Consider the following 16,035-nt stretch of genomic DNA (forward strand, 5'->3'; position numbering starts at 1 on the left):
AAGGGGTCCTTGTAAGGGACAGAAATCATCAAGTCTAATAGATCAGAGTTTACAGATGATTCTCCGCGACTTCTCGTCTCCAAGGCATGACAGATTGAAAGATCACATACTATCAACCCCTTTTCCTAAATGATGTCTGCAATCTGTCATGTTAACAAGAAGATTGTGTGATAAGCTACTGTGATAAGCTGAGCTAGGAGGAGATGTAACTTCTGTCATTCAGCTTTAAATTCTAGGAGCATTATTGTGGTCAAACTGAATAAAGCTTCTGGAAATGGTCCAACTGATAACAGAAGTGGCCAGATTGTTTAATGACATACATTGCATGTAGAGACCTTTATAAAACAAAAAACAAAAAAAAATTCTTCCTTGAAGTTTCAGCAATTTCTCCTTTTTCACTAAGTTTACCCTATCCAAGACTGTTGAAAAACTTATGATTTATAAGATTCATTTTCAAGTTTTAAATGTCTAATTATCAGTATTGTAAAATTCATCTATCTCTATCTTTATCTCCATTTCAAGAGTGAAATTGGAACTTAGAAAGTACTGTGATTTCCAGAAAAAATCAAGTCTTGTTACATACGTAGTTCTAGCTAAGAAGTTCAACACCCTTAATAAGACCCTTAAACATGGCATTTGACAGTCTTAAGCCAGATGGACATCCCTATGTAATCTTGTCATTTGGTGATGTCGCTCAGACTATTACCAGTTTAGGTTAGTCCTAAAAGGTTTCTGGACTATATACCTGCAAGTTTTAAAGCCCATGCATGCATACATGATGGCTATTTCATCACTGATATTTGGAAATGCAGAGTGGTATCATGTTAAGGGATCAGGTATTTTTTCTATAGGATGGAATGTTTCAATATATTCATGTATGTGGAGAGATACTGGTAAAAAAGGTTAATATTCTGCAGCCTATCAGTTCAAATTTATAAAACACGGATGAGAAAATTACCAGTGTGACTACCATTATTTCAGCTTATTCATACCTGGATGCACATTTATTTACAAATGCATATTAAAATAATAACCACCACTGAAGAATCAATTATTAAGTCATTTCATTACTGACAAATGGTATTTGAAATAAATAACGTACAGTCAATTTCATCTGCAGTGCTCTCTTATTTTGTCGAATGTTCAACTGCTGGGCAATGTGTCGTTTATACCAGAAAATTTAAGCAATCAAACACACAAATTTTAACACATAATTACAGTGACTTTCTCAATATGAAAAAATAATAGTCATAATATACAATAATAATAATAATAATAATGCAATGAGAACAAAACATAAAACTTTATCATAACAGATGTCTCAGTCTAACCTGAATTTGCCGTAGCCATGCCCAACATACTGCTTGAACTGCTTGAGGCCCACTATATCTGTGAATATCACATCTACTGGAAGCGAGGAACGCACCTGACACTGTATCTTTGCATCTGGGAACTTTGATAAAATTCTTGAAGAGAGAGAAAAAAAAGTATGAACAAAAGTAAATTGTTACTCAAAATGAATGTAGAGACATATAAGGGATTGGCATAACACAAGCGACGAAAAAGAAAGTCATAATACATCATGTACAAGCGACGAAAAAGAAAGTCATAATACATCATGTTTTCTAGTGAAATATTTTGTGGAAGTCAACAAATCACAATGAACATGATGAAGACAAATTGTTATGTATGTGAAATATGATAGTCACCACAATCAGAGATCAACTAATGCAATCACACACGTAGCCAATGCTTTTTATTTTTTTCTTTCTTATTTTTTGTATGCAGTAATGAAATTTATTTCAAAATATTTTTTAAATCTCAACAAGTTAAAAAGATTAAATAAAAGTGGGAAAAAAAACAACGAAATTTGAGAACAGAGACTATTCTGTTTTTTTTTTTTTTTCAAACAAAATATTAAAAAAGATGTAGATGTATTAATTTGGTGTTTGTATCTTAGATAACTAAAAGAAGTGAAGTTTACATGGAAAATTACTTCAAACGTACAAAGAATATAATGAAGATATGCTGCTTGGAGTACTTGCTTTCCATGTCTTTAATGAGAGTGAAAAAAGGGACAAAGATGTGAGAAAAGAAAAGTGACATACTTTCTTAGCTCCTCTACTTCACTTGTTATAGTCAGTTTGTGACCTAATAAATATAAACTGGTTATGATATCACTCCACTGCAATAATTCACCCAGGGGTCCACCTAAAAATACCAAATAAATGAATAAATAAATCATACCTAAAAATACCCAATAAATAAATAAATAAATAAATAAATAAATAAATAAATAAATGATAAGTGGGTATTTCTGCGACTGTCTGCTTCAAGTACACATACTATTAAACATAAATTCTTGATTATTTTTATTCTTGTAAGTAAAAAATTACAAAATAAAAAAACATGTTTTAAAAACCTAGAAAGTAAAGCGCAATACAGACACCATTGAAAAGAGACATTGCTTCCATCTGAATATAGTGTGTTTAACTGACAAAGAGCCTGTATAAATGAACCATGTCACTTGTAGGTGTTCCTTACCTTTATCTGCAGTCTCAGCAAATTTGAACCCAGACTGTTTTGTCAGAGCCCCTATATGAATGAGTATCTGAAAACAACAAAAAACCACAACATGCCCGTATAAATGTGACAGCTTGACCAGAAAACTGAAATTTTACCTCAGTTGCCTACGTCAAAATGGGATTGAAAACCAAAGAAATTTGCTGCTATAGAAATTACTCAGTGACTTAACATTATTTTTATGGCATGCGTTATCCTTCGGTCCTTAAGTGTTGTCCAGTTCAGTTGTCTTAGTACCTTGAATGTATCAGAACCAGGTAAAGCACCCAGGACCAGTAAACCCGCTTGGTGGTGAATTGAAGAGAGTTTTAAGAGGGTTCTTATGCTCACTCTACAGAACATCACAGTAATCAACACTGTATAAAATATTAAGATGCTTGGACCTGAGCTTTTGAGAAAAGTATCTTAATATTTTATACAATGTTGAAGAGAGTTTTGAGAGGGTTCTTATGCTCGCTGAATGGTAGAGAACAATACAGTAATCAACATTGTATAAAATATTAAGATGCTTTGACCTGAGCTTATGAGAAAGGTATCTTAAGGGGTTCAAGGCCTTTGGGGCTTTAGAAGCTATGTAGCTAATATCTTCAGAAAAAGTCAGTTTTGAGTGTAGGACAAATCCTAGGTGTTTATGAAATGTTTTCCTTGGAATCTCCTGCTTGGTAGTGAATTAAATTGAGTTTTGAGAAGTTTCTTATGGTCGCTGAATAGAAAGGTTGTCAGTTAAGTCATTAATATAAAGGAGAAAGGGCAAGGGACATAGGGTGCTACCTTGAGGGATGCTGGTATTAATATAGCCTCCTTCAGTTGATTCGGATAACAGGCCATTAATAGATACCCTCACTTTTCTGTTCTGCAGGTATGATGATAAAAGTGAAAATAATTTACCTTTGAACCCGTACGCTGACAATTTAATTAATAGCAGTTTATGCAGGACTCTGTCGAAGGCTACCGAAATATCGAAAAATATTCCTCTTATGTCCCGTCCTTTTCTTAAGTTACTCTTATCAAATTTTGAATTGCCAGTAGCTGACGTTCTGTGCTATGACCTTTGAGAAATCCAGATTAAACAGTAAATTGTTATTTTTATGTACAGGTAGAAAAGTATCAAAAGAGGTCATGAGCGTACTGTGATCCAATAGGAGTCTCGACAGACACGCTCGTTACCATTCCTGGAATGTTAGTTATAGTTAAGTCAATGCAGGTAGATGAATTCCCTTGTATTCTGGTCGGTTTATTCAAGAGTTGATCTAAACCATGGGTGTGTAGAAGTTCATTTATTGATTGCCCTATTGCATCCTCTTTCCCCTCCATGAACCAGTTTTTTGAATGGGCATTAAAGTCCCCATTAATAAATATTCCATCAGTTCTAGATGATATAGCTAATAAGTGCAAACAATCAGAAAAGTCACTTAAAAATTTTTCTCTCTGAGACATTCTGACTGGATGATCTGTAGAAAATACCTCATAGAAATCTTTTGTATTTTATCTCAATTTCCATCCACAGGCAATCTGATGTACTACTGCATAAGTCAGCACTTTCTTCATAAAGAATATTGGTACTTATGTAAGTCATTAATATCACTGTGCTGTGATAAACTTCAGGCTAATATTAATGGGAAAACCAACTAGATTGATACCATTAATGACAAATGTTACTAACATTTTTCTGTTTTCTTCCCTTCAAACTGCTTTTGCTGTTCAAATCTATTGCACTTTGCTTCCATTTTGGCCAGATCTGCTGGATGCGATGGCGTATCCAGGCATATGGCTTGCGGCTGTTTGAGTCTGTCAACAAATTCATCAGCGCAGCTGCATTCTCTGGTATTATGGCCTATAACAGAGGCAACAAACTCCAATTTCCAGAGTACAATACTGAAATGTGTTATTTTATGGATTTGCCAACTTATATAGAATAAAGCTTTTAAGGCATAAGAGAGCTTGCAAACCACTTGGATGAAATGCTCCATAAAATCAAAATTTTTTCCCATCTTTGATAACTTTCCCTTAATATCACTTCAACAACTTATTTTAATAAAATAAAAATAAATATTATTCTATAGTTAATAAAAAATAAACTATTATTCTATAATATACTTCACCTCGTTGCGATTTTGTAGATGCTGTGACTCGGATACATTGAGTCGCCATGGAAATTTTGGACACCAATTCTCCACCTAAAATATAGAGAAAATGCCAATATATGAAAACTAAAAAAAAAAAAAAAAACACAAAAAATGCATTAATTTAAGAAAAATGGACTGATCCAAAAAAAGCTAAACTTAATGTATATTATACCAGTAATAGGACCAGTAATTTTTAGGATATTAGGTCACATTGTCATCCATTTATTGCATTAGCAATGCAAAGTGCACAGGTACAATGACAAAACAGCAACAATGATACCACCAACATAGACCACAGACATTTTTGTTTGCTTGTTTGCATTTGATCATCAATACTGTTTAGTTGCAAGACACCCAACAATAATTACTTTAACTCACAAATCTTTCCTTTGCATATAGGATAATTTAAGAACATTTGGTCATTTTCTTTCAAAATAATGTTTCGAAATTATCTTCGCACAATCTTACCTCACTTAAATAAATGATAAAAGAACATACAGAGCCATCTACACCTAAATTGCTGTAACACTTGTCTGACTTCCAGTGGCCCTTCATCCACTGAAAAAAAAGTTAAAATTACTGGGTAAATGTGCATGTTCAAAAATGTTAAATGAGAATTCCATGGCAAAATCTTTTAGCAAGGTATGTATACTCTTAATATTTTTTTTTATCTTATTTCTTTCTTTTATACTCTGCTATCTTGATAATGATATGATGTGCTTGATTGTCTGCATCAAAATAAAAGAGAGCACTAATAAAAATGATGTACATGGACATGATGATTCATAATGGATGTTTTATAAAAATAGCTATAGATATATATATAAGGGTACAAGAAGAATAGCCATAGTTTTCATGAAAAAAAGTCTCACATCAACTTTTCCCAAACAGTGAGGATAAGTATACTTGTGGTCATCAGGGAGGGAGCACTTCTCAGCTTCACCTTGCAACAGTTCTTCAAAAATAAAACAGAAAGGAAACATTTATCTTCAAATGAGGATAGAGCTGCCAACATCTGAAGGTTGCATGCCATTTCAACAGCCAAAGTATCGCATTATTCAGAGTTTTCATTTGTAAATAAATTCATTCAGTTTTATGCATTATTTTAAGTACTGCAGTTAAAAAAGATATCTTGTTCAGTCAAATAAAATCTGTGAACAAATATTTTTTAGCATTTCATTCTCTTCACTCAGGGTGCTAGTGCACTTAAAGTTTGATAAACCACCTTTTTCCAAAACACCCCTCTGCTGATAACAATGATACTAATACAACACAGAAATAATAGCAAAAAGCTATCACATCCCTGCAACGGAAGGTACACGAATGTGACATACATAAACAATTGTACATATCACAAAGGTTGACTTCTTCATCCTAAAGCACATGCACATGGGTGCGAACAAACAGCAAGAGAATATAGTGCTATAATGGACAAGGTGCTCTACAATAACCAGGCCTGTTGCCAGGGGAGGTTCGGGTGGTACAAATGACCTGCTCTTTAGACTTCCAAAAAGTCTTCTCTGAATCAAAACTAGTCTCTGTTTCATTATAGTAAAAAGGTCCATTTTTTGGTTCTAGAAAAAAAAGATGCCATCCCTGAAGTTGCTGGCTACAGGCCTGCGACCATAATATATATGAAACGTAGAAATGCAGAAATTAATACAATAGTGCAACAGGGAATGCAGATGTGCATCTAAGAGTCAACAAGTGCACATATATAACTGTTTAAAACAACCAGAAAACATACACATTTTAATTGTATATAACATACAAGTTGAACTATAATAATAATATTTCAAGCATTATATTAACAATTTCAGTCAAGATAATACAGTCATCCGAAATCCTGAATTAAATACCTAAAGCCATTAGCTGCATTCAGACAAGGTACATTCTGGACTGAAATATATGCAGTCTAACTCCCTCCTCCAAACTCCATCACCCTGATTTTCAGCAGACACTGCGAACTCACCTGGCATGCTGATGGAAGAGAGGCAAGTTTCTAATGTCCTTTGAAACTCGGGGTGCATTTCACAAATTAAATGTGTCTGGTCTCATTCACAACAGATGATCCATTAACTTCATGTGCCGTGGACTAAATATGGCCTACCCTACTAAAAAGCAATACCAAATAATCCCTTAATGGTCTCCCCCACCTCCACACGAACCTTCCCTGTAGGGGCCTAGCATTTAAACCTCGAAGCCAAATTTTAATCGGTGCGGAGGCAGGGAGACCATTAAAGGATTAGGTGGTCTTGCTTTCATGTAGGGTCCGCCATATTGGATCCATGGATCAGTAGATCCTAGGATCATCTGTCATCTGTTCTGAATGTGACCTTTGCTATTTTTGACTGCCTGAGGATGAGAGTTCAGGTTAGGTCAAAATATGATCTTAATATAAGTAGTCCACATTAAAGAAAAATTAAGTGCAGCCATAATATCATGCGGGTAAATGATTAAAATTTTAACACCAAAATGCTTAAGTGGAATGTCCATATATAACATCTCTTGTCAGGTAAAGACACTTGATAATGTTATAGTCATGCAAATTGATTGTTCATAAATTGCTGTCACATATTAATTGAAAGAAACTGATAAAAATGCATTACGAATGAATGACTGTGTCACATTAGAACGAGACAATATATGGGGATTTAGGTTTTTCATCGTCCCTTGTGTAATGATGATAAAAAAAGTATATTGATTCTAAAGAGAAGTGTCAGTCACGCTATCAAGGCCCCTTGAAAGGTGGAAGCATCGTGCCTCAGGTAGCAAACATTTAGGCTTCGTTCACATGCAATGTCTATTTTCTAATTTCTATTTTCTATTTGCGCTATCTTATGATCACAGTCTGTGCCCTGAATATCCCACCGCGTAATTACTGGCAGCGCGAGCCAGTTACTTATAGTAACTTATAGTAACTGGCTCGCGCTGCCAGTAATTACGCCGCAGGATATTCAGGCCACAGACCGTGATCATAAGACATACTGCAAATAGAAAATAGAATTTAGAAAATAGACATTGCATGTGAACGAAGCCTTAGTGTCTATAAAAATAATTTACTTTTTTATCAATACAATATGTGAATGGCTAATAATGGATAGCGACTTTGGTGTTAATTCAATTAGCCAGAAACATGACCAGCAACAGAAAAAAATTGGTAAAATTATGTTTATTTATTACAGTTTACAGTGCATCTAAAACTGCCAATACCATTGCAAATAAAGAAACAAATGAAGGAATACAAAATAACAGTATATTTATTACTGCCTTATAGTTAGTTTAAACTAATTAATGATGGTACACTGTAACTATGTAAAGGAGTACTAATGCAAACTAAACATCCACTTACAATAAAATTTAAGATCATATTGAAACTGCAAAATTTACCAAATGCCCACAAAAACGTAAGATAACTTATCAAAAGACTTGTGGACATTCACAATGCTACATGTAGGCTGTAATAAGTAAACACCAACTTTTTAACATGTTAAAGGTAAAGTAGATAAAGAATTTGAAGCAAAATTTCTAAATTATTTACTGTAAGGCATTTTCAAAGATGCGATCAGCTAGAATCCAACATAAGATTAGGATCTTTTGTTGGATCCCAGTTATCAGTAACCATCAACAAGATGAGGGAAATGATATCATGAACGGTAACTCCCAATGACAAAAGCTGTCTGCTCTTGATCAGGCCAAGCAAAATCTATACAGTCTACTAAAAAAAATGTGCTGGCAATTTCTGCATCTCTGAAAAAGATGTAATTTTTCATTGCAACCAAAAAAAGGTATATTTACAATGCAATGGATTTTTCAATTAGATATTCCATATACTTTACCTTTAACAACAATATAATGAATACCAAATTGAAGAAAAAAAGGTTATCATTGACCGCACTTACGCTGCACTGTTACTTTCTTTGATCTCTTATGCTCTGTAAGGGCATTTACTGAACCTATATGGAATGAAATAAGTATAAACCCAATTAAAATGTACCGTACCAAGTTAGATAAAGAGAAACAAAACAATGAAGCTGAAATATTAGTAGATAAAAAAAAAGATAAGCCAGGCTATAAGATTTCTTAAAAATGTTAGATAGAATGTCAGATTTGCGTAGAATCTATAATGCTTTGATTTTACCAGTCTAAAAAAGAATGCACATATATTTTGTTATAAGTTTATAAAAAAAATCAGGAATCCACATTCAGATCCAACCAACCCCAAACCTTATATGGGCTATCATTCAATGCTTTAATTTATTTCACAGCCATGCAAGAGAATACCATATAATCTCCATCCATACATAAACTAACAGGGGCGGATTTAGGCCATCTTCTGGGTCTTCCAGAAGACAGTCAAATTTTCAAGTTTACATTAAAAGGTATCTAATTTTTTCTGTTGGAAGACAGTCAAAATTGGAGGATAAATCAATTAAGATAATTTGGAAGACTGCCAGAAAATAGCTCTGCATCCGCCCCTGACTAAGTTATCTAAAACCTCATGAGATTAATACATTCACTCTTTTTTTTTTTTTTTTTTTTTTGGTAATACAGATTGTATAAAGCTGTGTAACTTTTAGTAGTAGGTATTAATATTTCATCAATCAAGGAGAAAAAATAAAGTTATATAACAGAAAGACAGACTAATTAAAGCATTTCCTTCAAAAACTGCCAAAATAAGTTAGTGAAATTATATTTATATGATGACATGACAAAATGCCCACCACACTTCAACTAGTGTGTCAAGTCTGCAATAACAAGAAAAAGAATAACATCATGCTTTCAAATGTGCTTTAAACAAAACTGTACAAAACACACGTACAAGATTAGTATAAATGACCTATTTTAGTTGGGGGGGGGGGACTAAATAGTGTTACATACAACACACTTGAAGAGACCAGTTCATGCACATAATACATGTAGGTAAAAATATTCCACATATATTATTAATTGATTTCCATCCAGAATAGCTGCCCTTAAGATATTCTGGCTTAGCAAACAGCAGTTAAAAATAAATAAAATCGGTTGACACCTCCTAAAGTTGTTAGGAGTCCAGTTCCTATGTAATTATTCTCAACAATCTAACATACAAGTAAATTGCTCTAACACCTTTCCCTGACATAGCTCAAAACTAACAACAGTACAACACCGAGAAAAAAAATCAAAATGGCAGTAATGGCGTCTTATTACATCCATGCATACGTGTTTGAGTTTACATATATTTCTTGAGAGTCAAACTTGTTTTCAAGGCTGCTGGAACAAAAAGAGCATAAGAATTTTTTTCACGCTGAAAAAAGCCCCTTCTTCACATGACCAAACAGTAAAGGGGGCAAATCAAACATCTCTCCAATGTAAACATTGACATACTTTCACAAGGTTCATAGCGATAAAACTTGGCCGAGACAAAACTTGGCCCGATCTGAACTGATATGAACTGACCTTTAGCTCCCATTGGGTTCTCCTCCACCTTCTCCAGTGTTGACAATTTGACACTACTGTCCAGATTATACGAGGTGCCATTCAACAAGGAATCAAACTTATTCTCCATCTTATCCAATCTTCCCATGATGTGCTCCAATAATACTGCTAAGGTCTTTTTCAGGTCTAAAAAGTTGACACAATATTGTTTACAACATTCACTCTATGCTATGTTTAATCCTTTGTTTTCAAGAAATAATAATAATAAGCTCAAATACAAATTACGTATCAGAAATTGTTTTTGGTCAAACTGATCAAATGATGTTGTTTAAAAATATCCATCAAGAAGGGGGGGGGTCTGAAATCTTCCTATTTTCTGTTCATATAAACTAATATGACATCCCAAAGGTATGTTACATCCTTCAAATTCTTAAATAATGAAATTACTAACTCCGTTCACACTGAATTTTTTTGGAAGTGAAAATAAAAAGAATACATGCCATGAAGCAAATTTGGTCTTAAAAACTAACATTTAAAGGTTGTGCTAAGATTGAAAATCAATATTGACAGCTGGCATACACAATAGATATCTGTTGAGTCAACAACATATAATCTCATGTTTTTTATCTTTCTTTTTTTTCTCTTCACCAAAATCCAATGAAGTGTCCACCACATTTGTGGGTCATCTAGCCTAAGTATTTCCAGAAATACTAATTTTGAGAAAATTAAAAGAAATAAATCAACAATTTTTTTTTACTCTGATTGAAGAGATTTTAACAACATACAAAACCAAGAAAAATGGAAATCCCCATACCATAACTTGTAAGTCTCCCAGAATAAGGTCCATCCACTATATCTCTCTGTTCAGCGGCCAGAGCCTTCACATACTGTGCACTCAGTTGAACAATTTCCTCCTGGAATAATAAGCCAGAGTACCATCATGAAAATCTGACTCCCCAGTCAAAATTTCATTGAAAAATTTTGACTCCCATCATGAAATTTTGACTCCCACCCACAAAACTTCATAAATCTTATTTTATTTGCGTATATGGCTTTTGTCTTGTAGTATGCATAATGGAGGATACTTAGGAACTTTTTGTTACTTTGCAGGTGAAAATTTTCAGTCAGATTTTCATCATGAAATTTTTACTCTCGGTGACCCGCATCAGATTTTTATGGGAGTCAGATTTTCATGTTACACCGGCAAAGTAATCACATTCAAATACCGAAACTGCCAAGACTATATGCAGCATGTCAAGTTGTACCTTAGCAGCCATACTGTGTTTGCATGCCTTGGCCAATGAGGCATACACTTTGTTTATACCAAAAAGCTGGAAAAGTTCCTAGTCAATTGAAATTTTCAGCTAAAAGATCAAGTCTGCAACTACTGATAAAATACTTTTAAATTCCAGTGCTTTTGTAAATCAAACTTACATTATTACTGCTTTAGCTGAATTTCTGTAACTGATCATGCTTAGTCAGTTTAGGCAGGATTTTAAAGGGAAATTCAGATTTACATATCCTAGCTGGGTCAGTCCAATGATTGCACTTTACAGAGAAGCTCACAGAGTTGGACAGACCCAGCTTGTAAGATTCATGAATCTGAATGCAGTCTTAGTGTGGTGCCACAAACACACAAAAATGCATATTAAGCTTTCAGTATTTACCTCTACAACACCCATACAAACATACATTACAATCTGTTTCTAACCAAAATATTTCTTAATCCGAGATGAAGCCTTTTTTCCTGAGATACCGAGATGAAGCTTTTTTCCTGAGATACATGACATTTAACGTCTTTTTTTTTTTGCAATAAATCAAATAATGTTTAGGAAGCTATATTTTATGATAAACACACATTAAAAGCAATGAAGGCATTGTATGCAACATATTTCTTCTTCTTTCGATTCATATTATAAATATTTTCACCAAAAGGACCTACCTGAATGGCCTGGGCTGTCTTTGGAGGGGTATCCGTCCAGCTGGCAAGGTGTAGAACCGTGGCAAACCATAGCAGCACTATCACTAGGAGCAGAATGCGCGCCCTGTTAGGTTTGATCATGATGGAGGACACAGTGGAGAAACTGCCTGCTACCAGCCAGGAACAAATCTGCGAAAAAACATAAAATTGAATCTCGATCTCTTGGTCTAATGGCATGCTGGTAGAGCATTAATGCCCCCACAAAATAAAAAATTAAAATGAAAACCAAAAAAAAAAAAAGAATTGTGACGTTCAGAAATACAATATTCATAGATCCACAAAAGCACAGAAAACATAGAACCTCTGACTCTCATTAGTTTTTACTAAAAGCAAAGACCAAAGCTATACTGGTGAAGAGTTTGGGGAAATAAAATTACAACTCTCTTCAATTACTAAGAGTCAAAGGACCAAATTTTCACTGACTACATCCTCAAGTATTAATTCCCGTTAGAAATTTCTGGATAAAAAGTAAGTTCTACTCTTAAAGTGTATATGTTGCTTCAACTACTCCCGTTCTAATGAAACTAATGTAAATACCCATGAGGGCTGTCTGGAGAAAATTAATGCTCTTCTGAAAACTTTCGACAGTCTACTAAAAAGAACCAAAGCTCAAAATGCACACAAACAGACATTCACACATCGCTATACTGTTCTTCTCACTTTTAATAGATATTGGGTAAATTTGTACTGTGAGGTTCTTCATGAATGTGCTACAAACAATTCTGAGATAAGGAAACAGCTCAATATGTTTTAAAAGCCTGCTTTTCCTACAATCGGAGGAATTCCAAAAATTACCAGTTTACTTGCAGCAAATTGGTTTTGATTTTTAATCCTCAATGTTTGATCATCACAACGCCTGGCACTTCCTGTCACATATATCTAATTATAAAAGTAATCCTTACAACCTAAGCATTAGGAGTTGTAATCATGATAACTTTCACATTAACAACATTTTGCTAAATCCAAAATTGTAACATTCATGTATTGGCATTAAAAAAACTGATGATAAATGGTGAACACTAGATTGGTAAATTAGGTTCATTCTCTTATTTTTTTAATTAAAAAAATTAAGGATATCAGCAAGGAAGCATTTTTCAGATATATCTGTCAGTGCTGTCTTCAAGTAAATGTTTATGCTTTTTCAAAATGTTGGAAGACAAGTTATTTTCATCACCTTTAATGATTACAACTTTGATGTGCAGATTATTAAAAGCAATAGCTAGAATACAGTAACCCTCATTTTCGCCATAAATAGTCAAGTATAATCATCAAACCAAGCAAATTATTCTACCTTTGCAATACATGCAAGATTATAGGAACTTTTTCAACAAATAGCAAACTTTTCAATTGGAAAAACCACCTTATTCTACAACACTAGTCATTACATAACAATACCATTTGTTAAAACTTCAAACCTTACCTGAGATTCTGCATTTGCATCTTGCTCAAATCATTTTGGCTGCTTCACTGTCAACCTGGAGTTAAAGAAAAATATCTTTCAAAATTCATGTTTCCAAAACAAAACCATGAGCACCCTACATACATAGTTTTTTTTTTCTTTTTTTTTCTTTTTTTTTTCTTTTTTTTTTTTTTTTTTTTTTGTTAATGGTTACATCAGCATACATTTAATTTTTGCATTTATCTATTTTGTCCCCTATCAGTATTTTAACCTTTGGCTAAAAAAGTACTAATACCAGTCTGAGTTCATTCTAAATATATTACGCCAATATCCTCTTATCTCTGATCAGCTCCTTCCTACCCACTGCCACAAGATCTGGAAAGGGGTCATCCATACCTCTCAGAAAATTCCCATCTCTGTTTACAAATCAAAATGGTTGCTATGGTCTCGCTGAGAAAAATTACAATGGAGATGGGCCCATTTCCAGATTCTCAGTCAGAGGGACTTTGGGGATGCAGATAAGAGGATCCAGATTAACAAGAGCCTAGTTGCATGCACATATATACCAGTACATACGTATACAATTTTCCTGCAAATTATCATCCTCAACAATCGATCAATCAAAGGCAAAAAAAAAAAAATCTTCTTAAAACAGAGTACCACAGTATAAATATATCATAAAGTACATCCATATGCACTATCATTTATCACAAGTCCCAGACTCAAGTCCCACATGGGCATGAATGGGTCTATTCTATTATGTACACTGTACTTAGACTCTTACCAATAAGCAACTTATAACTGTGACATTCAATATCACTATATAGTATTGAATAATATGTCAGTATCAACACTTGGATGAATTTCTAAAGAAAATAAATTGATAAATATAAATACCCCCTCACCTCTTTCTCTCTCTCTGTTGATATTAATATCTTTATGTTATTGAAAAGAACACTAATTTCTTTACAGAGTGAACATCCTCAATTCAAGGAATAACGATAATGAAACTGACGCAAAAGCTCCAGCTCAACTAAAATAAACACTACCATAAGTTAAGTATCAATGTTCTCATATTCTGTATTACCATAGAAAATGGAAAATATACCATGAGGTCATTTAAACTGGGAATATTGCTCCCCTCTTAAAACATGTACTAGTACATACATCACTACTTACAAATGGAATTTTCTTCCACAGAACTCTGAACACAATATTATGCATATATATACACCTGGCTGCAGGCATTAAAAGTTAATCTCATCAGATAAAGTATAAGCCTGTCAACAAACCAATATGCCATTTATCCCTCAGGACCATCCAGCTCAAAAACAGCAGGAAAAACATCATACGGCTGTATATTTTTATCCATTACAACATTTCATACCAACCTATCACACTGCACTATCTAAATACAAAACACATTATACGAGGGATGCAGATAATTTCTCTGCCCACTTGCAAATATATGCTAATGTAATTCTGGTCTACATGACACTTTGACAGACCCACTGACCAAATTTAACCTATATATTGTTTTAGATTCAATAGCAGGCCTGGACTCATTTCCTTGCCTAACTTGACAAACATTGAAAAGGGCTTCGGTATCCTGTTATACAAATGTTTCCCAAGTTATTTCAACATTCATATCTTATATATCAATAAAGTTTTATTTAATATTTAAACTAAAATAAACAATAAGAAGTACCATAAGAATATGCCTTGACGTCACAAGCATTTTTTTTTTACAATATTACTTTTAAAACCAGTCAATTGATTTTTAGCTTGTCACCCAATTAAAAGGCTCTACATACTCTTATAATGTAGAAAGTTAACCTTAATCAATAAAGAATAATAACCAGGGCAAAAAGCTTCCCATTGCCACCTCAACAACAATATTGACACTTTTCCTTGGTTCATATGCCACCATCAGACTTAAAACATCCATACCACATGTGGCTGCATAAAAGCAATACAAAAATACAATATAAGCATATGAAACATGTTCAATTGATTTACAGTAAATTGATATTCCAAATGGGCATTGCATTTAAATAGGGTTTTCTCTTTTGAGGTACCATCAGATTAAATCTAACTGAAACTTTGACATAACATCTCTGATGATGATGACGATTCTCAAACAAAGACCTTCTAAAAAACCAGAGAAGAATAAAGTTAATATGCAATGTTGCCAATTATCAACACTATGTGAAACAATTCACATCAAAATTTGAAATGCCAGAAAGATACCACAGGTACAAATGAGTTCATAAAAATTCATGCATCAGCATTCCAACTTATGGGATCAAGTACTATATTAAGCAGAGGCGTAACCAGACCTTTAAAAATTGTACGCACAGATTTTGAAAATTCCCAGGTACGATTATATTCCTTGAAAAATACACTAAATTAATGGAGAATAATATCATGGTTGGCTCAAAAAATTGTACGCACAGTGCATCCGTGCGTATGCCTGGTTACGCCCCTGTTAAGTACAAGTACTAATGTAGTATATATGTCCTAACAAA

General features: G+C 33.7%; 1 protein-coding gene across 3 annotated transcripts in view; it reads right to left on the reverse strand.

The window, feature by feature from the left end:
* LOC106181457 (alpha-1,6-mannosylglycoprotein 6-beta-N-acetylglucosaminyltransferase A) overlaps positions 1-16,035 on the reverse strand; it is a 33,567-nt gene that overhangs the window by 15,063 nt on the left and 2,469 nt on the right. For 2 of the 3 annotated variants that reach the window (XM_013565836.2, XM_087004410.1), the window contains exons 2-13: positions 13,529-13,583; positions 12,070-12,237; positions 10,942-11,041; positions 10,149-10,313; positions 8,612-8,665; positions 5,582-5,664; positions 5,178-5,267; positions 4,686-4,760; positions 4,247-4,417; positions 2,545-2,611; positions 2,109-2,211; positions 1,332-1,466 (exon numbers count right to left, since the gene is read on the reverse strand). In XM_013565836.2, the coding sequence (XP_013421290.2) occupies positions 1,332-1,466; positions 2,109-2,211; positions 2,545-2,611; positions 4,247-4,417; positions 4,686-4,760; positions 5,178-5,267; positions 5,582-5,664; positions 8,612-8,665; positions 10,149-10,313; positions 10,942-11,041; positions 12,070-12,189 (1,163 nt within the window). In that variant the 5' untranslated portion in view covers positions 12,190-12,237; positions 13,529-13,583. The remainder of the gene's footprint in view (positions 1-1,331; positions 1,467-2,108; positions 2,212-2,544; positions 2,612-4,246; positions 4,418-4,685; positions 4,761-5,177; positions 5,268-5,581; positions 5,665-8,611; positions 8,666-10,148; positions 10,314-10,941; positions 11,042-12,069; positions 12,238-13,528; positions 13,584-16,035) is intronic. The other variant, XM_087004411.1, reaches the window with a different exon arrangement.

This window comes from Lingula anatina, chromosome 2, assembly GCF_051362555.1.
Source record: "Lingula anatina isolate TDL-2025a chromosome 2, LinAna3.0, whole genome shotgun sequence".
Lineage (NCBI taxonomy): Eukaryota > Metazoa > Brachiopoda > Lingulata > Lingulida > Lingulidae > Lingula > Lingula anatina.